The following is a 26410-nucleotide window of genomic DNA, read 5'->3' as shown; positions in this document are numbered from 1 at the left end:
GACTCCCTTTATTACAACCGATTCAAAATCGGTCGAATTTAGTTAAATTCGACCGTACGCGGTTGAATTAAGCTAAATTCGACCGATTTTTTCGGTCGAATTTAGCCTTCTTTCTTGTAGTGAAAGCTGCGCACTCAATGAGTGCAAAGAACCATGCAAAAAACTGAGGAATTAGGAATTAGTAACACAAGCAATTAAGATAATGAAACTTCAACATAACAGCCAAGACTTAAAATTCCCGAAAATTTCAATGTAAAACTTCCAGGCAGAATTGACTACCACGGGAGGTATAAAAGTTGACATGTATGTAAGCAATGTAATTGCCCCCAGAAAAACTAAATTTGATATCACTGTCCACTTTGTGCAATTATAGCCCTATACTCATCTACACTATCACTGACGAAATCCCAGGCCTTCGCTTCAAAAGAAAAGTCTCCAACCAGCCTTCTCAACAACTAAGAGATCCCTTGCAATACCCAGGTTCGATGTGCACAAGCTGAAGAATATATTAAGAGAATAGTTAGTCAAATTGATAATTATTCCTAAAATGGAGCAGGAAAATACATAGAAACTATTTAATGAATCAAAATGGAAATAATGACCATGCTACTACAAAAAAAAAGAGAAATATGTTAACACTAATCAAGATTCAGTGCACAAATCCATTGGTGAACCCTCCATCCTATAACAGTAGTGATGATGAATCTGACCCAAAATAGGAAACAAGATAACTTATACGAGCAAAAATTTTAGAAAAAAATAAATTTATTAGATTTGTTATTTTAAAAGTCAACTGTTAGTTTAACCAGTATTTCTTACTAGTATATAACCCTATAATATTACTTTGATTTTTTAAAAATATTTATTAATGATCGAGATGTACGAATGTCAAGATCTACAGATTTTGGAGATTGGACAAAAAATTTACAAACAAAAATAAATAATTTTTTTTGTTATTTCAACCATCAACCAATGGTTAATAGTACTTCTAGCTATGGTTTAGTCTCATATTATTATTTTAATTTTTTTAAAATATTTATGAATGATACAATAGTACGGATGTCAAGATATATATATTTTGTTGATCTGACAAAATTTTGAAAAAAAATAAAGTTATTTTGCTTATTATTTTAACAATCAACCAATAGTTATTACTACTAACTAATGTTTAGTCTCATATTGATGTTTATATTTTTTTTTTTCAATATTTTTGAATAATCCAAACATAGTGATTTTAAGATCTATATATTTAGTGGTAGGACAAAATTATACAAAAAATTAAATATTTTTGATTTATTATTTTAAAAGTCAACCACTAGTTTTACCGGTATTTCGTATTAATATTTAATAATAAAGTAGGTTATTTTTTATGTACACTATTGAGTTTTAACAATCTTCTCATTCCTATGATTGATTTACTTAAATATTTTTTTTAAAACCCTAAATTTCATGTTTAATTATAAAAACTTGTTTTTCACAATTATTTAGTTAGAAGATTTTTTATTACATTGATTTTTACTTAAGCATATGTCTTCTTCATGCTATCTATTTTTTTATATTTGTTCTAACTAATTAAGATTTTTTAATTTTTATCGTATATAACACAAATAAAAATTCAACGTACTTATATCATATCTATGTTTTTTTACTAAATAAATTTTTTATATAATGAAAGTGTCCTTCATTATAAATTTTTTATCACATTGATATCATGTTCTGTAAATTTTATTTAAGCATATGTTTTCTTGATACTGTCTGTTTTTTTGTATTTGTTCTAACTATTTAAGATTTTTACATACTTGTATAGAATAGTGTCATTTTTAAAAAAAAATCTTAATATATATTGATGAGCTAAATATGAAAAGTGCATATTTATACTATAATATATATATATATATATATATATATATATTATAACCGAAATGGGGTATAATTTGGTTCAACAGTTATTCCCTAATTTTGGTTATTAAGGAAAATAAATAAATAGTGTTATATATCTGTTAAACTACTAAATTGTTAAACTACTACGTATAGTGTACTTATCCTACTAAACTACCACCACAACATATTCTATTATTAAAAAAATAGTGTTATATATCCGCTAAACTACTAAATTGTTAAACCTGAGTATACTTATTCTACTAAAGTTATCCTATTATTTTTATTATAAATTTATAATTATTATATATTAACAAAAATATTTTCAAAATTAGAATTTAATCGGATAAATAAAATTTCTAAATATTGATGCAGGGAATTTAGGCTAGTAAAAATAATAAGGGCACACTACATCTGGAACCAAGGTTCAAGAGTCACAACACAAGACATAGTGATAGTACATACAGCTCCTACAAGGACCAGGCCCGGACACCTAACTCAATCCAGTCCTGCACACTACTAGTCCTAACTGGCCCAGTCCCGCAAGCCCGATCTTAGCGAATCCCGGCACGTGAGGCACTTGCCTAAGCACATGATAGAGACAGTTGTCACCCATCAATCATGGGAATAATCAGGGCGTGTCAGAGGATCCTCCGAACATTCCTCAGCCAGTCCCGCGCTGACACGTGTAAAGAATCCACTCCAGCGAGGTGTCCTCCGCTCCTAGAACCAATGGCTACGATTCAAAGGTACCAACCCCAAAACCCTATTCTTGGCCTATAAATAGCCCAAAAAGGTGAGGTTTTGGGGTTAATCACTCTCTCACACTCATATACACACACAACCACCCTACATTCCAATATATCTTCATCTTCCCCAAAAGTAAGTTCTTACTCTCACACCGGAGGCGCCGCGGGACCCAAACCCCCCTTCCGGTGTTGTTTTGTAGGAGCCCCACAACATCTACACCTCCATAACGGCGAATGATCCAGGCACGGTGTCGAAGGAGTAGCCCCGCAACCAGGAGTTATAATTTGGCGCTAGAAGGAGGGGCTCTCCATCCCTGGGTCTCGGTGCCCCTGGATTCACCTTCATCAGCAAGCTCTTGAAAGAGTCCATTTCTTTAACTTGTAAGAACCCAAGCAGTCAAACTCTCTCCTAAATATGAATGTTGTTTATTTAAGCCACGTTTTTGTGTGCTCATTATTTTAGTCCCCATTTGTGTGAGCCATGTTTCGTTGATTTAAGTCATATTTGTGTGTGCTATTGTTAGTTTTGATTATTTTAGAACCCCGATTTTGCTCTAGTTTGCATATTGCCTTTGTGTTCTAGAACCCAACTACACTCACTCTACCATATTGTTAAGTAGTCCAGAAGATTGTTTAAACTAGTCCCAGAAAGCTGTTTGTTACCGCTTGTTATTGTTCTGGATATTATTTATGATTTTCGAAAAGCAACCTTAGATCACTTTTGTTAGTTGGAAATTTTGTTAGTTGTTGTTTGTATTCTTGAGACAATGTTAAGAGCAGGACAACATACTTCTGGGAGACCCTCTGCTAGCACTCAAGTCCAGGAGCTGGACCACTCCCAGGCTCAAGACCCGGGAGCCGACCAAGAAACACTCCAGGAGCAACCATTGCAATACACTCCAGTTATGGAGAGGACTGTCAACACTCGGGACGTCAGGACTCTCATTGAACTGAACCAATACAAGTACATTAATGTCCCGGTGGCTGAAGAACAAATGGCCAACCTCACAAGTAATGAGTTGGCAGAAGCAATCCGGCTCTACAGGCAGGAGAAAACCTGGCTTCAGGAAGAAGCCAAACTTGAGGAAGAACCGGAGGAGTCCGGGGACTCCCAGCAATCTAAAAGATCTGTCTTTGACCGAATTGGAGCTAAGGGGAAGAAGAATAAAAAGGATCAGGGAAACAAGAAGGAAACATAAGCAGCAAAGAAAAAAAGGCTAGAAGAGATGCAGGAGCAAATCAGAAAGGAAGAAGAAGCAAAACTCGAACTAAAGATCCAAAAAAGAATGCAGTTAGAAGAAGAAAAGCTATTGGCCAAGTCCAGGACCAAAAGAGCCCAGAGAGACCCCACTCCGGAGCTAATCTCTGATGAAGAAGAAGAGGAGAAGCAGAAAGACCTAAAAGATATGATCTATGAATTGCAAAGGAAGGTGGACAGAGACTCGGGAGTAGAAATTGGGGAAACATTGATTCCTTTTAGCCACTCCTTAGAGGCTATCCCTAGGCAGCGAGACCTAAAGCACTATAACTTTGACACTTTTGACGGTCTAGGAGACCTGGAGGAGCACTTGAATTACTTTGAGCAGATCGCGCAAATATATTACTACAATGACTTCACAAAATCAAGGTTCTTCGTATCAACTCCTAAGGGAGGGGCCCAGAGATGTTTCAGTAGGATCCCCTCCCGCAACATTCATAGTTGGAAGGAGTTCCACACATCTTTTCTCCGGAGATTTCGAGCAAACAATACGCATGAAATGCATATGTGTCACCTGGAAACCATCCGACAGTATGACAATGAGTCTCTCTCGGCATATATGCGCCGGTTTCAGGAAGCAATCAACAAAGTCTCGAGCTTAGATGAGCGCGAAGCTCTGAGCATTTTCAGGAGAAACTTGGACCTAGAGCACAATGAGAGATATATAGTCGAACTAATCAATAAGGAGCCACAAAGTCTGGCAGCAGCTTACTCCATGGCTGCCAGATTTATAAAAGAAACTGATGTACTCCAGGCAATGAGGATGACCCGGAGTGGGGGATCCAGGAGTAGAAACTCTGATCACCGACCGAAAGGGGGTTACCATGAGGACAAGAAGTTCAAGCAAAACCAGCAGAATCAAGAAAGACAAACTACTCCAGTTTTTCAGAGACTCGGTCCTAAGCCGGAGTCCAAAAGTGATCCAGGACCCACGAAGCAACCCCGGGAGCCGAAGCAGGAGCCGGACTGGACTCCTCTCAACATAACCCGGGAGGAAATCTTGAAGGAGGTAAAAGACAAACCTTTTTATTATCCTCCGAAGCCAATGCAAACTCCTCCGGAGAGCATACCTTACAATAGGAAATATGATTATCACGAGACACACGGGCACAAGACGGAGAACTGCTTATCGCTCAAGTACTTCATCGAGGACCAAGTAAAGAAAGGAAACCTGAACAAGTACTTGGTCCGGGACAACAACAACAGAGGGAAGGCATAAAAGAGTGGAAAGAACGTAGTTAATGTAGTCCTAGGAGGCTCCCACTCCCCACCACGGAGCCCGGACTTCGGCGAAGAAGTGATATCAATCCAATCACAATGCAGCTTTAGTTGTCACCTTAGACACCTTTGATAATGATGTTTAAAAAAATGCTGATAGATAATGGTTCCTCGATGAATATTCTCTTCAAGCACACAGTGGATCGAATGCAGCTAGGGAGCGTCCGCCCAAATGATTGTCGGGAGGATCCGCTCTATGGGTTCGTACACAACTTAGTCCCGATTCAAGGGACCTTGTATCTACCTGTCATTTTCGGAACATCTCCTAACCAAGTAACTCATGTCATCAAGTTCTATGTCAGCAACACTCTTTCATCATATAATGGAATCATTGGCAGGTCAGCTCTAACCATGATGCAAGAAATAACTTCAATCTCCCATCTCAAAATAAAGTTCCCAACCCCGACAGGAGTCAGGGAGATAAAAGGAGATTACGGAGTTGCTGAAACATGTTATAGCCAGGGGTTAGTCATGGCAGAAACCGACCGGGACAACAAAAGGAAGGCCACAGTCCTTCGCAAATAGTAAAGCATAAAGAAGCACCGACCCCGGCCAAGTGCAGAAACAACAAAAGAAGTACAACTCATTGAATCAAGTCCGGACCCAGAAGCAAGTATACCAAGTCCGGAGGGACCGTCAAGCAACCAAGTCATGATAGTCGACAAGCTAAATCAAGTCCTAGACCGAGCTAGTCCTACCATGCAAGCAACTAGAGACAAAGGATAAGAATAATTCAACTTCTACTTGAAGAAGAACTCCAAAGCCCAGATTCATCAAATGGTCTCAACCAAAGAACAAGCAAAAATCGAGGTAGCAGTTGAAACAGAAGAAGTCCGGATTGATGAAAGCAGTCCTAACAAAAAAGTAAAAGTTGGGTCAGGACTCGAAGAGTCCTTCAGAGAAAGACTAGTGTCCTTGTTCTTGGAGTACAAAGATGTGTTCGCCTGGAATCCAAAGGACATGCCCGGACTACATGAGTCCATAGCAATGCACAGCTTGGATGTCAACCCTAACAGAAAACCAGTCAAGCAGAAGCGAACAAGTAGAGAAGTTACTCAAAACATGAATCATAATAGAAATCAAATACCCGGAGTGGTTAGCTAATGTTGTCATGGTAAAGAAGTCAAACGGTAAATGGAGGATGTGTGTGGACTACATTGATTTGAATGATGCATGCCCGAAGGACCCATACCCTCTCCCCAATATTAAACAATTGATAGATGCCACCTCCGGACACATCATGCTTAGTTTCATGGATGCCTTCTCGGATATAAACAGATCAAGATGAACCCGAAGGACATACCTAAGACAATATTCATAACTCACAGAGCAGTCTATGCTTATGTGATGTTACCATATAGACTAACAAGCTTAGGATCCACTTACCAAAGAGCTATGAACAAGATATTCAAGTCCCAAATCGGGAGGAACTTGGTGTGCTATGTCGACGATATGATTTCCAAATCAACAACTATACCAGGACACGTAGAAGATCTGAAGGAGTGCTTTGACAACCTGAGGAAGAACCAACTTAAACTAAATCCGGAGAAATGTACCTTCGGAGTAGGAGCAGGCAAGTTTTTAGGATTCATGATCAGCAACCGAGAAATAGAAGCTAATCCGGAGACGATAAAAGCAATCCAGGAGATGAGGGCTCCTAGGACCCAAAAAGATGTGCAGAAGCTAGCAGGATCCCTAGCAGCACTCAGAGGTTTATCTCAAAGCTAGCAGAGAGGTGCTTACCATTCTTCAATTTACTCAAGGGAGCAAGCAATAAAAAAGAGGTAAACTGGAGTCCGGAGTGCCAAAAGGCATTTGAGGAAATAAAGCCCTACCTCTCCAAGCCACCAGTCCTAACTAAATCCCAACCAGGAGAGCCTCTCTACTTATACTTATCAACGGGAGCACAAACAGTCGGAGCTTCCCTAATCAGGGAAGAAAATGGGAGACAACAACCAGTTTACTACGTAAGCCAAGTACTTAAAGATGCGGAAACTAGGTATCCAAAACTAGAGAAGTTCGCCTTCGCCGTAGTCACAACTTCAAGAAAACTCAGGCACTACTTCCAAGGAAGAGAAATCAGAGTGGTCATAAATCAGCCTCTTAGAAAAATAATTCACAAGCCAGATGTATCGGGAAGGCTAGTCAATTGGGCAGTGGAGTTAAGCCAGTTCAATTTAAGTTTCATTCCCAGGACTGCCATCAAATCTCAAGCACTTGCAGATTTCATAATCGAATGCAACTTCCCAGAAGAAGAACCAGAGCCAATGAGCATACATCTGGAGACAAACCAAGATGCAACTCCGACCTGGACTTTGAAAGTAGATGGTTCTTCAACAAGCGAGAGATCGAGAGTCAAACTTATACTAAAAAGTCCTGAAGGATTCCCCATTCAAAAAGCTATATCTTTCTTTTTCCGGAAAAAAATGACAAGGCGGAATATGAAGCATTGATTGCAGGACTAAAGCTCTCCAGGACTCTGAGGGTCCAGGACTTAAAAATCTACAGCGACTCCTAGATAATGGTCAAGCAAACAAATAGAGAATAAATAGCAAAGGTCCCAATTATGGCAAAGTATCAAGCACTGGTTCAAAGGTACATAGCTTCAATCTCAAAGCATCAAATTCTTCAGATATGTCTAGAAAAAAATGAAGAAGCGGATATATCCAAGTTAGTCCAAAACTCATCAGATCTGAACTGCTAAGTCTACTTTAAAGAACTACAAAAACCATTTATTGACTCAGGAGAGGTCTTGGAGATCGAAAGCAACCAGAACTGGATGACTCCTTTCATTAACTACTTAGAGAAAGGAAAGCTCCCAGAAGACAAAGAAAAGGGCCAAGGACTGAAAGCCAAAGTAGCCAAGTTCTTCCTTGAGGAAGGACTACTATACTGCAGGACCTTCTCCTTTCATATCTTAAAATACATCGGCCCCGAAGAAGCAAAGTACTTTTTAATGGAAGCCCACGAAGGGATATACGGAGATCACATGTCCTCAAAGGCCCTAGCTTATAAGATCATAAGGCAAGGCTACTATTGGCCAAATATTCACCAAGATGCGGTGGAGTACGTGAAAAAATGTAAAGAGTGCCAGCTCTTCAACAATATGTCCTGGATTAGCCCACTCCTACCTTCCTCAGTCCTATATCCAATCCTCTTTGCTATCTGGGGCATTGACATTATGTGACCTTTTCCACGGGCCAAAAAAGATCTCAGGTACTTGTTAGTCTCAATTGATTATATGACCAAATGGGTTGAAGCGAAAGCAATGAGGACAATAAACCAACAGGGTTGCAAAAAGTTTATGGACAATATTTTGATGAAATTCGGGATGCCGAGATTCCTAGTATCAAACAATGGACCACAAATTCATCGGATCAGAATTCGAGTCCTACCTCCAGGAGCGCGGGATAAAGCACAAAAAGTCATCAGTAGCATATCCGCAATAAAATGGTCAAGTAGAACTCACCAACAGAATCCTGCTCCGGGACATTGAGAAGAGGCTCAAAAAAAGCAAGAGCAAATGGCCAGAAGAACTACCAATTACACTATGGTCCTACTGGACAAGCCCCAGAACAAGCACCAGAGAGACTCTATTCAAACTAGCTTACGGCATAGAAGCAATGATCCCCATTGAGGTCGGATCTCCTTCTCACAGAGCGATAAACTTTGATGAAGAAGACAACAAAGAAGGACTCAGAACAAATATGGAGTTAATTGATGAGGTTCGGGACCAAGCTGTAAAAAGGATGGAGAAATACAAGGAGAAGACCAGGAAGCACTTCAGTAAGAAGTCCAGAGTCAAAAACTTCCAAGTGGGAGACTTAGTTCTTCGAGACACTGAAGCATCAGATCCTACAAACACTGGAAAACTAATTCTCATATGGGAAGGACCATATAAGGTCAAAGAAGTCCTGAGACCAAGAACCTACAAACTCTTGAACATGGATGATTCAGAAGTATCCAATACCTAGCATGGACTCAAGCTAAGGAAATTCTACCAATAGGAAAAACAAAACAAAGCAACCAAAATCTTGTAGCCAATATGGCAAGCAACCAGTTTGTTTTTCCTTATATTTTGGATAAATGAAATCTCTGATTTACGAAAATCATTTTTCTACATTATATTTATTAAATTAATCCAATAGGAAGCTACCACTAGCCCGGACCAAAGATTAGTCTGGACTAGACCAACCATATTTACTTAGAATCAATTTTCTAAGTAAAGAAGCCAACACTAGTCCGGACCAAAGATTAGTTAGGACTAGAGCAAACATATTTACTTAGAATTAATTTTCTAAGTAAAGAAGCCATCACTAGTCCGGATCAAAAATTAGTCTGGACTAGAGCAAAAATATTTACTTAGAATTAATTTTTTAAGTAAAAAAACCAACACTAGTCCTGACCAAAGATTAGTCTGTACTAGAGCAAACATATTTATTTAGAATTAATTTTCTAACTAAAGAAGCCAACACTAATCCGGACCAAAAAATAGTCTGGACTAAAGCAAACATATTTACTTAGAATTAATTTTCTAAATAAAAAGCCAACACTAGTCCGAACCAAAAATTAGTCTGGACTAGAGCAAACATAATTACTTAAAATAAATTTTCTAAGTAAAGAAGCCAACACTAGTCCGGACCAAATATTAGACAGGACTAGAGCAAACATATTTACTTAGAATTAATTTTCTAAGTAAAGAAGTCATCACGAGTCCGGACCAAAAATTAGTGAGGACTAGAGCAAACATATTTACTTAGAATTAATTTTCTAAGTAAAGAAGCCATCACTAATCCGGACCAAAAATTTGTCTGGACTAGATCAAACATATTTACTTAGAATTAATTTTCTAAGTAAGGAAGCCAGTACTAGTCCGGACAAACTATAAAACCGGATTAATAATAGAATCAGAGATAAAAGCAAACAAAAGCATTGCAAAGATATAACAGAGTTAACCGGGCCAGTAAAGGCCGGAGCTAAGTACAAATATTACAATCACAAATCAAAAGTCTTAAAACAACAACAACTCCACAGTGTAGATAAAAAGTTAAGAATCTGGAGCATTTGGAGGAAGGAAATTGGGGCATGGACTGTCGAAAGGCTCCGGATCCCCGAGCCCAGCCTCGATATTCTGTTTGGCCTTAATGAATTCTTCAACAAAGCTATCCCAGTTAGCCTCCAGATTAGTCTTGATATGTTTCTCGGCAATGACCCAGCAGCGACCAATCTCCGGAGCCCCAGCATTCGCAATGGCCATGTCATACTCCTCGAACTTCTTATACGCCTCGATGACCTCCGACTCCGGTCTCACAGCGGTAATCTGCTTTTGGAGCTCAGCTAGATCCGATTTCAAGTCAGCAGCTTCCTTTCCGGCATTCTCAGTTGTAACATCGCTAAGATGCTTATTCAGCCCGGACAGAGAAGTATCCTTCACAATGATTTGATCCCTTAATTGCCTAATCTCTGTATTCTTGTCAGTAATTGTGGTCCGGGAGGTTTTTAATTCATTATATGCAAGACAAGCAGCCCCGTCCATATACCCACCAAACTACAAAGAAAAATTTACAAACATCATAAAAATTTACAAGGCAAAAATAGAAGAAACGGAGAAAGCCAAGAAACATTGCATACCTGGCCCTAGAGATGAGTACATTCCTTCATCGTGGAATCGAAACTGGAGGCATTCATCTCCTTCCAGTCGGCGGCCGAGGGAATCTCAGCCATGAAATGGGCAACTTTCAAATCAAGCCCCGGACTGGATCTCTCTGGACGCTCCTCCGCCACACCCTTACCCTTGTCCACTCCGAACTCCGAACCAACATCAACCTTCCCACGCCGGGGAAGCTTCGAACCTTCACTCCGAAGCCTCTTCCTCCTCCGAGTGACCTCCACCTCACGAACCTCACCAAGAGGCTCAAACTATTCCAAGTTTGCGAACTCATCACCAATCTCCACTTCAACATCCTTCTCCGGATCCCTCTGCTGCTCTCCGGACTCCGGCCTGGAAACAGCGTTATATTGAGATCCCTCCTCCGGGGAAGTGTTGGATCCGGACCCAGCAACTGAAGCTTTCTTAGTGAGCTTTAAGGCACTCCCTAACCCCTTCAAGGCATCACTGTAAGCCGAAGAAGACATGTCCGGATTATAATAGGGAAGACCTTCAAAACAAAAGGAAGCAAAATATAAGCACAGGAAATCCAAAAAGACAAAGTCACATGGGCACAAATAAAAGGCATGCAAACCAAGTAATCCGGACTACAAACAACACACTTACATCCCAACCGATGTATAGTTCTATGCATCATAAATATGTCCCGGTTTAACTGGAAACCCAAGCACTCACAAAACAAAAACACTTACCGGATTGCATCACCCCGGAGAGTTGCCCGAGGAAACCGAGTCCAGACTCCCTTAGCAGCAATGTGAGGGAGATAATGCAAGTCCAGACCCCTGAGCATTATCAACTCTCCATTCCAATGCTTTAGCAAAAACAGCTAGATAACAGGCCTATAAGAAGAACCGTAGCCACACTCAGCATCCCGGAACCGAAGCTCATACAGTGGCATCTGGCTAGACCTAACTAAACTAAATATATGATGCCAAAGCTTAAAAGTGGGATGAACCTTAAACTGGTTGTAGGAAGCAATGAACCAGGTAATCCACTTTATCCCATTGGGAGTTATCTACATCGGGGAAAGCTTGTATTCATACTTACAAAGATGTTTGAGGAAGAGATGCCAATGAGGGTTCCACCCGGACCGCAAATGATCCAGCCAGACCGGAACAAAACCATCCGCCGTTCTATGATAGATTCTCTCCCCGGGCTCCGACCATCTCCACTCAATCCGGGGATCCAATTGAAAGGCAGCTCAGATCGAAGGATCCTGAACCGCATGCTCCAAGGCAGCATATTCGTCCTATAACTCATAAGGCTCCTTAGCAACTATACTACCACAAAACCTCCTATCGAACTCAGCCCGGTCATACGGCCCCGGACCGACATTTGGCTGCCTCGCATAATAGAACCTTATACTCCTATAGTACCATTTGTTTTCAATCTCCTAGCTCTTTGTAATGTAAATCCTACTGACAGTCAATTTGGTGATAGCTCCGGAATCCGAGTACTAGCCTTCTTACCCATCTCAGTCCGATCTGAATCAGAACTCGAATTGGAGTCCGAAGGTCCGGGGTAGCAAGAGAAGGAAATTTTGGCACGGACTTTAGTCTGGACCATATACCTAAAACAAATGATAGAGGTTAGTGTAATCACTACAATTTATGAATCTTCAATCATATCGGTTTGGACTACCCTATGTTCAATTTTATTGAATTTATGAGCAACCAGTACGGAAACTCGGACCCCAAGAGCAAATATAAACCCATACACCAAAAATAAAACATAACCCACTACACAATTCCGGACTAGAAAGAACCTATAACACCAAACACCCAAAAACCTAGCCCGGACTCAAGTCACAACAAACCATAAATAAAATATAACCAAACACAAAGCTACAATTCCGGACTCATCATTCATGTCCGGACACCAATAAAAACTCTAATCCCAAAAATACTTCCAAAACAAAATCAAACACCAAACTATGACATAAACGCATATACACACAGATATATAAACACATATAAAACCCAAGAACACAAGAACAATATGCACAATCAAGATGCAGAAGGAGAAGACAATATAGGGCATAATACATTGAAAACACAGCAAAAAGTAAAGCGAAAGATCCGTCCAAACACCGAGCACAAAAAGAGAACAAGAAAAAAAAAGAAAGTGAAAAGTTGAAGAAGGGTAAAAAATAAAGGAGGAGGGCAGGGCCGCTTTTATAGGTGGGGTGAAAGATGAACGGCCACGCCACGTGGCCTGATCCTGACCGTCCATCATAATAAAAATATATATATAGCAATATATATATATATATATAAAGTGATTAATAAGGACAATTATTACTACACGTCTCTTGAGTAATTGCAGCTGTAATAATTCAAATCATTGGGGGGAAATAAAAACGCTTCAATCACCACCCCGGACCCCCGAACAGGACAACCAACCTTACTCTTGATTGGTTGAATTCAACACAATCTGGACTGAGGGGCAAGCAAAGCTCAAATTCTTTCAAGGACAACCAACCTTAGTCCTGATTGGCTGAACTCAACGCAATCCGGAATGGGGGGGACAAGCAAGGCTCAAATTCTTCTGAGGACAACAAACCTTAGTCCTGATTGGTTGAACTCAACGCAATCCGGACTGGGGGCAAGAAAAGCTCAAAGTCTTCCAAGGACAACCAAACTTAATCCTGATTGGCTGAACTCAACGCAATCCGGACTAAGAGACAAACAAAGCTCAAATTCTTCTAGTCCTGATTGGGTGAACTCAATGCAATCCGGATTGGGGGGCAAGCAAAGCTCAAATTCTTCTACAAAGCAAACCATACTCCCTCATCCAGAAAATCTTCATAAGGGAGTGGGGGGCACATGATAGTACATACAGCTCCTGCAAGGACCAGGCCCGGACCCCTAACTCAATCAAGTCCCGCACATTACTAGTCCTAACTAGCCCAGTCCCGCAAACCCAATCTTGGGGAATCCCAGCACGTGAGGCACTTGCCTAAGCACATGATAGAGACAGCTGTCACCCATCAATCATGGGAATAATCAGGGCACGTGTCAGAGGATCCTCAGAACATTCATCAGCCAGTCCCGTGCTGGCACGTGTAAAGCATCCACTCCAGGCAGGTGTCCTCCGCTCCTAGAACCATTGGTTACGATTCAAAGGTACCAACCCCAAAACTCTATCCTTGGCCTATAAAGAGACCAAGAAGGTGACGTTTTGGGGTTAATCACTCTATCACACTCATATACACACACAACCACCCTACATTCCTATATATCTTCATCTTCCCCAAAAGTGAGTTCTTACTTTCACACCGGAGGCGCCGCAGGATCCAAACCCCCCTTCCGGTGTTATTTTGTAGGAGCCCCACGACAGTTACACCTCCACAGCGGTGAAGAATTCAGGCACGGCGTCGAAGGAGTAGCCCCGCCTCGAAGAGTTATCACAACAAAACAGTCACACAGGGCTAACTAAAAAGTCAAAAGCATTTCCAAACAATACAATCTTTAACAAAAGGTACAAATAAATAAAAGAGAAAACTCAAAGTCATTAATTATCTGATATAACATGTTATTCTCATCGGTTTCCAATGCTTTTCTTCTCCACACAATTCTGAGGATGGGCGAGGTCCACTGATGCATCTACTTCCTCTGAAGGGCAAAAATGTAAAAAACGGAACCCTTTTGAGATGAAACACCAGAAGATGTATCAGAAAAAAATTGAAATTGTTTACCAAGGAAACAATGCATGACATAAGCAATAGATTATAGACAAAGGTATTCCAAATGCTGCACTTGTACATAAAAACTTGGTCACAGAACACAATTTAAATATACAAATAACGTGATAATATGTGAATATTTATAAATATACATTCACAACCAAATCACATATCTTTTATTGAATAGTGTTTCTGTCACAGGGATACGCATTAGAACCCTGAAAGTTCATTTTTTCCAATGATGGAAGCTCGGATATTAAAATTATAGGAAATAACTATGCAAAGAATAGTCATGACACTGAATGAATCTTCATCATTTTCTCAGTTCGCAACAAACAATATCGAAAATGCTATTGAAAACCGCTGTACACCCCTTTCACAACAGTCTTTGCGGACAAAGATGTCAAGCAGTTCATATGTAAACCAGCTCTCAGTATCTTTGTCCAATTCATAGATACAAAACACTTCTTCCGTCATCAAGTCGTGAAAGCAAACAAGATGCAAGCGTCCGTTGAATTCTCCAAAGTACCTGAAGTATACGACACCACTTACACATCCAGCTGGCACAAATATTCTTTTTAATTTCTCAGCTTCAACATCAAATCGAAAGCAGCAGCAACTTAAAAATCATTCCCAGCCCAATAAATTGCACCCTGACAATATATTTCTTTGGCAAATTTCACTGACATTCTATTTGTTGGAATATTGGTATGCACCCGAGCATGGACTTTATAAAATGCTTTAGTCCAAAAGTAAAATGCACCCCTCAATGGGCCATTAGTTCATCCACCCCTCCATCAATTGTTAATAGACTTGCTCATGCCCATTAATGAATTGATGCCCAGTGCTAATGCTCTTAGCAAAAACTATAGGAATTTTCTAAATAAGAAGATATGCGTCAAAATTTGATTGATTTTTCAATCAAAAATATTGATAAGTTGTAATCTGTTAGAAGACTTAACGGTCTTTATTTGGTAGCAGTTAAATGTAGAAATTCAACCGGGATATGAAAAACAATTTTATTTTTAAAAAACATAGTATTTAATTTGGATTTTAAATAATTATTAAAATTAATATGAAGTATTTTTTTATTTAGCAAAAAAAATATGAAGTATCTATCACAATTCAATCTATTTGTAATTTAAAAATAAAAATTATAATTAATTCTCAAAATTTTATCATATTTAATAAGTATTTTAATTAAATAATCTTCTAAAATTTGATGGTAAATACTTTTTTAAACTTTATTATACAACAAATTATTTAGCATTATTATAGTTTTCGACTAAAAACAATCAAATTTTTTGGCAGTTTTTAAATTTTAGCTTAGCAAAAGTTTACAGAATTCTAACTTCAGCTCAACTAGAACAATAGTTTAAAAAAAATCCAACTCGGCCAAGCTCTTTGCATAGTAAAAAGTGTCACCAATTTTAGCAGCTGATATTATTGCCCTATTTGCAAAGTTGGTTGCAAAGTTGGTAAGCAACTTAAAAGTAAAATTATTATATATAATATAATTATGATTTAAAAGTTAATAAATTAAAATTTGATGTTCACATATTTTTTTTCAATTTTTTTTAATTTTTTCACTTTTTATTTATTTTAATTTCTAACATATATATATATATATATTTCACATATTTTTCTACTTTAAAATTTATGAATTAAAATAATTATTTTCACTAATTATTTATTTTTATTTATTTAAAGAAATTTTACTGACTTAATAATTTATTCAAACAGTAATCTATACTATACTATAATAACCAGAATGAAGTAAAATTTGGTTCAACTGTTATTTCCTAATTTTTTTAATTAAAAAAATAAATAAATAGTGTTATATATCCGTTAAAATACTAAATTATTAAACTACTATATACATAGTCTACTTATCCTACTAAATTAAAATCACATATTATCCTATTATTAAAATATAGATAAATAGTGTTATATATCAGCTAAACTACTAAATATAGTATACTATCTTACTAAATTACTATCACATTATCCTATTATTTTTATTATAAATTTATAATTGTTATATAATTATATAAATAATTTCAAATTATAATAAAACGTGATAAATAAATTTTTTAAATATTAACACAAACACTATCTATTAATCACATGTATTGGTTTTAAGTCAGTGTAACCGAAAGGGCCATAATCTGATATTTAGAGTCAGCACCTGGTATTTTCGAATATCCAAATATGCTAATAAGATAATTATTTTCAAATACCCAACTTAATTCAGTTGGGTTGGTTTTCCCAATCATATTTCTATCCAAAGTTAGTTAGTAAAAGAAATATATGTCACAATAAAAAATATTAACTTAATTTCTATTTGATTATTTTTTAGAATATTGACTTAGAGAGGTAGTTTAAAAAGTGTTGAATGAATTCTGTAATGAATACACTATACAAGAACTAAAAGGACAAGTATTGTTTCTGTAATTGGTGTTTTTCTCGATAGCTTATGTATATAAAACCAACAGTCCACACTTGAATTTGTAAGGTTTAGGCATATTAAACAAGAGAGCTCTGTTTGTCACCCTCTAACTTAGTTTTGAATGTGACACAAAGTTAATCACACTTAATGAATATCTATGCAAAAATAAACAACAAAAAAATTATATCTGTTACATACTTGATTGAGATAACAAGAGGTTGAAAGGAGAGAGAAGCAAAAGAGAGGAGAGTATGTAAAATTTCTAACTAACTAAAAGATAACAGCCACACAAACATATCTATACTGAAATGATAGCACAACAAACTTGACAGCGTGTCATTCTCTCTTGACAGCCTGTCATTCTCTATCATTCTTTAATTTGTTGATACTGACTTTGGCTCACTAGCTTCAGCTGTACTTAGTAGCATAACATCCCCCCTCAAGGTAGTAGAGGCAAACAAATTTGTCACACCTAGCTTGGACTGGAGCAAGTGAAGTTGATAAGATGGTAATGCTTTGGTGAAGATGTCAGCCGGTTGCAGAGCAGTGCGCACATGAACAGGAGAAATTAGACCAGCCTTCACGTTGTCACGAACGAGGTGACAGTCAATCTCAATGTGTTTCGTCCGCTCATGAAACATAGGGTTGGATGCTATATGGATAGCTGAGTTATTATCACAGAAAAAAGGAATAGGCAGAGGGCTGGGAGCTTGAAGAGACTTTAACAACTGAACAAGCCATATCACTTCACAACAAGTATCTGCCATAGAACGGTACTCGGCCTCAGCAGAGGAGCGAGAAATTGAAGTCTGTATCTTACATTTCCAGGATATTAAAGATTTGCCAAGAAGAACACAATACCCAGTTAAAGACCTTCTAGAATCAGGGCAACCCCCCCAGTCAGAATCACAAAATGCCTGAAGCTGTAGAGAGTTATCAGCAGCAAAGAACAGGCCTTGGCCTGGGGAACCCTTAATGTATTTAACCATTTTGAAAGCAGCGGTCAGATGATCAATCCTGGGACAGGAGATAAACTGAGATAAAATGTGAACACCATATGACAAGTCTGGACGAGTAATGGTCAAGTACAGTAGACGACCAATAAGACGTCTGTAAGTAACGATATCTGAATTCTGTAGAAGCGGAGAATCATTATCAATCAATTTATGATTTTGTTCCATAGGAACAGCAGATGGCTTTACAGCAGAGAGACCAGTATCATTGAGTATGTCAAGTGCATATTTTCTTTGACTTACAAAGATACCAGTTGTGGAACGTGCAATTTCAAGACCAAGAAAATACTTCATAGGCCCTAAATATTTGATTTTAAACTGAGAATGTAAAAAAAACTTTAACTTTGGCAATAAGATCAGCTGAATTCCCAGTAAGTAAAATATCATCCACATAGACGATAACAACCACAAATTCTGACAGTAATTTGAAGGTGAACAAACTATGATCAGAAGCAACTTGAGTGAAACCAAATTGAACTAAGGCTGTAGCTAATTTGTCATTCCAGACTCGAGGAGCCTGCTTTAAACCATATATTGACTTCCTAAGTCTGCATACATACTCAATACCAGAAGGAAAAGAATTTGAACCTGAAGACAAATATTGAAATCCAGGAGGGAGCTTCATATAGATTTCTTCTGAAAGACACCCATGTAAAAACGCATTATTAACATCCATTTGATGAACGTGCCAGTTAAATTTTACAACAAGAGCTAAGACAACACGAACTGTTGTCATTTTAGCAACAGGAACATAGGTCTCAAAATAGTCCACTCCAATTATTTGAGTAAACCCTTTGGCAACAACACGAGCTTTATACTTATCAACATTTCTATCAGGTTTGTATTGAATTTTGAATAATCACTTGCAATCTACTATATTTTTTATTGACAGGTTTTGGAACAATATCCCAAGTCTGATGGGACTCCAAGGCTGTAATCTCAGCAAGCATAGCTTCATTCCAGTCTTTGTGACTTGCTGCTTGTTTATATGTGTAAGGAACTTTGATGTTAGTGATATTTGCCAAAAAATGGCGATAAGGAGAAGTAAACACATGGTACGACATGTATTTGTGTATGGGGTAAATGCACATATTGATGGAGGCACTATTAGTACTAGCACCGATACCAACAATAGAAGGCAGACCTGTATAGTCCTTGAACCTGGATGGAACTACCTTAGTTCGGACTGGTTGAGTGGGCACGGAGATGATCTGAGTAGGTTCATCAAGATACTGAGGAACATAATTAGGTACCTCGGGAGATGTAGGAGCAGAGTTACAGGTAACAGTTGGGACATTTGTATCATTATCAATATCAACAGAAATAGGTGGGAAGTGCAATGGAGAATCAGACATGGAAGTAGCCTCAGCTGTAGTAAGAATGGGAGATTCAGAAGTGTGAGAGATTGTTTGAAAAGGAAAAATGTTTTCAACAAACATTACATCTCTAGATACATAACATCTTTTGGTATCAAGGTGCATAACTTTGAGCCCTTTCTGACCAAAAGGGTAGCCAAGAAATAAACACTTAAGACCCCTAGGATTGAACTTATCACTGGAACCAGAAGTATCAGTAATGTAGCATCAACAGCCAAATACTTTGATATATTGATAATCTGGAAGCTTATTGTATAGCAATTCATATGGTGATTTGAAATGCAATTGTTGAACAGGCAACATATTGATCAGATGCACAGCAGTCAGAATGCAGTCTCCCCAGAATTATTTAGGAAGAGAAGCTTGGAGCATAAGAGATCTAGCTACATTTAGAATATGCTGATGCTTCCTCTCGACCACCCCATTCTGTTGGGGTGTATAAGGACAGGAAGTATGATGGATTATACCTTGAGATGCAAGAAATGTTTGAAGAGTATGGTTTATAAATTCAGTGCCATTATCGGACCTAACAATCTTCACATGTGCCTTAAACTGATTTTTGACTAATACAATAAAATTTTGTAATAATAGAGGCACTTGAGATTTATCAAACACCAAAAAAACCCAAGTACATTTTGAATACTCATCAACTATGGTAAGAAATCGATTACACTTTCCATGAGTGCTTTGTTTATAGGGCCCCCATAAGTCACAGTGAATAAGATCAACAAAGCATATGTATGATTATGAGAAGTAGGAAAGGGTAATCTATGATGTTTGGCCCTTAGACATACATCACATGTGGTAAAAGATGATATATTTACGACTGGAATAACAGAGAGCTTATTAAGAATAAGAGCAGCTGGATGACCAAGTCTAGCATGCCAGATCTGGGCCTCCAAGGAAGGTTCAACATGAATTCTGGCACATTGATTACTCTGAGCATTTGAGAGTGTGTAGAGACCAGCATCTGCTCTACCAATCTCTACCATCTGATTCTGGGAATGGTCCTGGAAAATACAGGATTTGTTGGAGAATAAAATAGAGACAGAAGAATTTGCTGTCAGTTTGGATATGGAAATGAGATTATATTGAAATAAAGGTACACACAAGACTTCAGTAAGAACAATGTGATTGGACAAAACCACATCACCAATATGTGTAATTTGGGTTGTAGTACCATTAGGTAAATGTAGAGCAGAATTAAGAATTTTAGAATTATGAAGTAAAGACGCATTTGATACAATGTGATCAGTGGCTCCTGAATCTATTATCCAAGTAATAGAAGACTTTGTTTGCACATTGTAGGCATTATGAGAGGAGGAGACACTACATATAGTACTTGATAGATGTGAAGAGCTCCACGGGCCAATGTTTTTAATACTTGATTGAATCATCTTAGCAATCTGCTCACACTGAGCATCAGAGAAAATATGTTGTGCAGATACATCATTGCTATTACTGGACTTAGCAGTTACTTGAACATCTGCTTGAACAGTCACTTGAGCGGCCTGTTTGACTACATTACCACCAGATCTGAGCTTAGGCTTAGGCTTACCGTGTAGCCTTTGCCAATCAGGATAAACATGGAGAAAAAAACACTTATCCTGAGAATGTCCAGGATTATGGCAATAGTCACATATAGCAGATGTGTCCATAATTTTCTTAGGATTGATTTGAGTTGGTTGCTTGGTCCTCTGATGTGGAAACTTGACATTCATAGCCATGTTTTCAACAACAACACCAGGAGGAGAAGCTCTTTGATTTTCCTCTTGAAGCAAAAGTGAGTAGGCTTGACTCAAGGTTGGTAAAGGTTGCATAATGAGCATTTGACCCCTTATACTCGTAAACACATCATTCAGCCCCATAAGAAACTGACTGAGATTGTTAAGTTGTTCATAAGCTTCTAGTTTTCCATTAACACCAGAAGTACAAGAGTTTTGAGGGCAAATGCACTTAGGAATAGGTGATAAAGCATTCAATTCATCTGTGAGAGTTCTAAGCTTGGTGAAGTAGGCAGTGATAGACATAGATCCTTGAGTAACAGCTGTAACTCTTTTTTAAGTTGAAATATTCTAGGAACATTTCCTTGAGAAAATCTAACTGATAGATCATCCCAAATCTCTTGTGCAGTGCTGAAATAAACAACGCTATCTCGAATATCACTTGAAATTGAGTTTAACAACCATGACAATACCATGTCATTGCAACGATGCCAAAACGCATACATAGCTGAATTACTAGCAGGTTTCACTAACGATTCATCAATCATGCCTAACTTGTTCTTAGCAGATAGAGCCAATTTAACAGAACGACTCCATTGCAGGTAATTTTGGGCAGTAAAAGACTGAGTAACAAGGGCGATACCTGGATTATCAGAACTCTGCAAGAAATATGGATGATAGGCATCGATAACAGTTATTGCGGAAGCAGATGCAGTAGAAGTAGATGCGTTTTGAGTATTCGCCATTAGATGATTGATATTCGAAGCGACTGCAGCAGAATAGGATTTACGATTCATATGAAATCAGTCAAATTGATAAGCTAAATTAGATAAAGCTAATTGATTTGCAACAGTGCGAAGAACAAATCTGAAATCATTTCGAACTACTTAGCAGAGACGATGATGATGATGAAGAAACAACAACGAAGAGCGTGAACAAGATCTAGTGATGCTCTGATACCATGACACAGAGTTAATCACACTGTAATGAACATCTATGCAAAAATAAACAACAAAGAAATTATATCAGTTACATACTTGATTGAGATTACAAGAGGTTGAAAGGAGAGAGAAGCAAGAGAGAGGAGAGTATGTAAAATTTCTAACTAACTAAGAGATAACAGCCACACAAACATATCTATACTGAAATGACAGCACAACAAACTTGACAGCCTGTCATTCTCTCTTGACAGCCTGTCATTCTCTATCATTCTCTAATTTGTTGATACTGACTTTGGCTCACTAGCTTCAGCTGTACTTGGTAGCATAACAGAATGTTTTTAACCTCAGAACGAACTTGATAATATCGGGTAAAATTGTTGTAATTTACAAATAAAAAACAACTAACAAGATAAGAAAAATTAACAAAAAAGAAGATTTCAAATAAATAATTAACAAGACATATAGCAACTGTTTTGAACTTCGAACAAAAATATGTCATACGTGATTAAGAATAAAAAATAAAGCCGCTTTACTTGTTAAAAGATTAGTAGTACTAGTAATATGAGCCCCGCACATTTTCAATCTTGTCTCCTCTCTTTACTGAGATTTCATCTCGGTTTACGCATCGCACAACGTCACCCTCCCCAGTAAAAGGGATTCCTCCCCTGAAAGTTTAGATATGTTTTGTACCACCCTCTGTTTTGTTTGTAATTAATGTTTCGATATCCGGAGATGCTGGATATCGCACGTGTAAAACATCAATGTACTTACAAACAAACCAGAACGCGACACCGGCGAATTTATCTCCCAAGATTGATGGAATATCAAAAGATAATTTACAACCGCTGCTGTTTTTATGCTCGAACCATTCTAGGATCTCTCTGTTGTCTAGACTAGCTTTAAATGAACCAAATCCTGGAAATAGGTTCCCGAATCCGAATACATCTAGCTGTAACATCAAAGAGAAATGTAGATAGATTAAAATAAGTGGTATGTATATATCATTGCAATAGAGAGACCAGTACTAACCAACCTTAAGGTGAGTTTCCTTCAGTTCGAAAGCCCTGCGGTTACGTCTGAAAACCAGTTCATGTAAACGTCGGCACATTGACAGATCTGGCAGATCTTGTAGTTTTTCACAATCACAAACTTTAAGACTTTGAAGACAATATTTTAGATCGGGTACTTGTTCTAGTGAAGTGTGGTTATGTACAATTGGTCAACTTAAGAGAATTAAGATTGAAAAGCTTAGAAAAACTAAAGGATTCGGATTGAGAAAGACTCGGGCCCTCATCATGAAGGTCTAATGTTCTCAGTGAAGAAAAACTAAGAATCACGGGCAGCCATACTCTTATATTACATCTCACAACCAGATACTTCAAATTCGGATTATTTACAGCATCGGACAACTCAATCATTCTTTCATCCTTGTGTTCAAGACATAACCTCTCCAGTGATGTAAGATTACGGATGCTATCAGGCACATAATTAAGCTTCTCGCACCCTCCGAAATCCAAACGTTGTATCTTAGGCAGTTGTCCAATAGAATCCGGTAATTCTTCAATCCCTGTAAAAGATGCCTCAAGCTCTTTTAAAGATTGCATCTGCCCTAAACTATTTGGAAGACTAGTAAGGTATTTGCAGACACGTAACTTCAGATCGGCCAAATTACGAAGGTTTGAAAACGAGTCTGGAAGCTGTTCAATTGCACTGAAAGTTGCATCAAATGTCTCCAAGCCTTCCATGTTTCCAAACTGCTCAGGTAACCTTTTAAGCTTCTTTCAATCGACCAGATTTATCATTTGTAGACACTTTAACTTCCAAATTCTGTTCGGAAGGCTCGTAAGGTCTGTGCACTCCTCTAAATTCAGGCAGGCCAATTTAGAGAGGTTTGAAAATGAGTTGGGCAGTTGTTCGATTCCACTCCCTGATGCATAAAATTCCTGCAAGCCCTCCATGTTCCCAAATTGCTCAGGTAACCTTTTAAGCTTCGTGCAACCGTACAATTCCAAATGAATCAATTTCTTCAAGTGAGCAATTGAATCTAGAAGTTGCTCAAGTGCTGTACAACTTACATTAAGCTCCTTTAAACCTTTCATATCACCCAATTGCTCCGGGCTCCGGCAATTGTTTCAGATTTTCGCACCCGCTTATATCCAGAAAACTGAGAGTAGTCAATTGTACATTGGGCTCAGGCAATCGTGTTAGGCTTAAACAACTATTCACATTCATGCGGTCCAACTTTGTTAATTTTCCAACTGACTGGCAATTCTTTCAAATATTCGCATCCTTCCAAATTCAAATGTTGCACAGAAAACAAGGCTAAATACAACTGCACAAATATAACCGACATCAAATTCAACCGTTTTCGGTTGAAATTAAGGGTGCGGCTAAATACAACCGCATACGGTCGTATTTAAATACGGTCGTATTTACACGGTCGAATTTAGTACTAATTACAACCGAATAAATACAACCGTATACGGTTGAGTTTAGGCGTGCTCCTAAATTCAACCGCATTCGGTCAAATTTAGCCTTACTAATTACAATTGAATAAATACAACCGTATTTATATACAACCGTATACGGTTCAGTTTAGGCGTGCTCCTAAAGTCAACCGCATTCGGTCGAATTTAGTCTTGCCAAAAAATGGAGGAAATTTTCCCGCCAACGAATTTTGTACTAAATTCAACCGATTTCGGTCGAATTATTTTTAAAAATGGCGAAAAATTTCTGGAAAAAATATAGAATAAAATTTACACTAAATTTATATTTTAGTTTTTGCAAAAAAGATTATTATGGTAGTTAGATATTTATCGTTCAATTAATAATTATAGTTTGAGTTTCAATTTATTTTGTATTTGTTTTAAATTATAATCCAACCATACGGATATGAAAATTGTCAAAAAAAAAGTTCATGGAAAAATGTAAGTAATTTGAATATTTAAATTTTAACTATTTTGACATCCGTATGGTTGGATCATTCATTAATATTTTTAAAAATATTGAAACATCAATATGGGATTAAACACTAGTTAGAAGCATTGGCCAATTTACTAGTTGACTGTTAAAAAAACAAACCAAATATATTTATTTTATTCTAAAATTTTTGTCATATCACTAAAATATATAGATCTTGACATGCACTACAAGAAATTCAATCTCCTACAACTGTTATCAGACAACGGTTGAGAAGAAACCCGTCGTCCCGAAAATAGAAACAACGGGCTTTTCTTTATAATTAAAAAATAGTTGTCCTGATTGTCGTATAATAACAGTTATAGCTGATTCTACACACTATTGTCTAAGTTGCATGCTTTGATATATTGACACAACAGTTCTTTGAGGCTCTATTATTTAGAACGCTTTACAACAATGGTGTCCACATGTTGTATGTATATAAATTCATTTCCATCATAAGACGATGATGTTTGGCAAAAACGTTGTGCAAGTTAGACAATAGTTTATAGAAACCAACGTTTTACTGAATATCAGACAACAGAGTTTAAATACCATTATCTAATGCAAACTTCATAGACAATGGTTATTGATACCGTGAAATAATGTGTTTCATACAACAGTTTAGGATATGGTTGTTTGAATTTCACGTTTAGAAGACGGTTTAGGATATTGTCATAATAAACTGTTGTATGTTTAATGAAGATAGAAAAAAATTGACTTGTATACGTCACATCCCAGTTACACAAACCGAACACCAACATACCACCAAAATCCAGTCCATAGATTAACCAACCAACAACAAACTAGAAATGGTCAAAGCGGAATTGTAAACAAATTCTAACAGAGTAGCAAACCACATCAATAAATTTAGTAATCAGTACATGAATTGGACAAGAAATTCAAATCAAATTGGAACTCAAACAGAGCTGTTTCGACAAAGACTTCCAAAAACAACAATGAATGTTAAAATGAAAATGGGTAGACAATTCTCGTGGCTTGGCTTTGCTAAGTTGCATGCTGCTTAGCCACAGTTTTGAAGGACTTGTGTTATGACCGACGCCAAGTAAATCTGTATATATAGAGAATATAACATTAACCTTAAGACTAGAAGTTTGATACCACAAATTGTATAATTTTATCATTTGCAATAATAAACATATCTCCAGTCGGCCTCCTGTCTCCAAGCAAGCCATAATATTCCTATGTGTTTGTCCGTCGAATGATTATTTTTGCTATGATAAAATCATCATCTATTATAACCAAACAAACTCAAAGTCAACTAGATGATGATTTTACCACGGCAAAAGTAATCTCATCAAGGGGTTGAGCAGAAGTACATGTAGATATATAATATGAGTTTCACCTATAAGAAAATGACAAGTGAGCAGTAAAAGGATTCAAAGCTGTATAAATAATCCTATATATTACCA

The 26410-nt window shown here is 37.6% G+C and overlaps 1 protein-coding gene across 1 annotated transcript; it reads left to right on the top strand.

Annotated features, from left to right (window-relative positions):
* Positions 1–3913: 3913 nt before the first annotated feature.
* On the top strand, positions 3914–5104 carry LOC141718177 (uncharacterized). The gene has a single exon (XM_074520556.1). It carries the CDS (start codon positions 3914–3916, stop codon positions 5102–5104), a length of 1191 nt encoding a protein of 396 aa, XP_074376657.1.
* Positions 5105–26410: the final 21306 nt, after the last annotated feature.

This window comes from Apium graveolens, chromosome 1 (genome assembly GCF_009905375.1).
Source record: "Apium graveolens cultivar Ventura chromosome 1, ASM990537v1, whole genome shotgun sequence".
NCBI lineage: Eukaryota > Viridiplantae > Streptophyta > Magnoliopsida > Apiales > Apiaceae > Apium > Apium graveolens.
The sequence above is the reverse complement of the archived record's forward strand: the minus strand, read 5'-3'. Positions and strand labels throughout refer to the sequence as shown.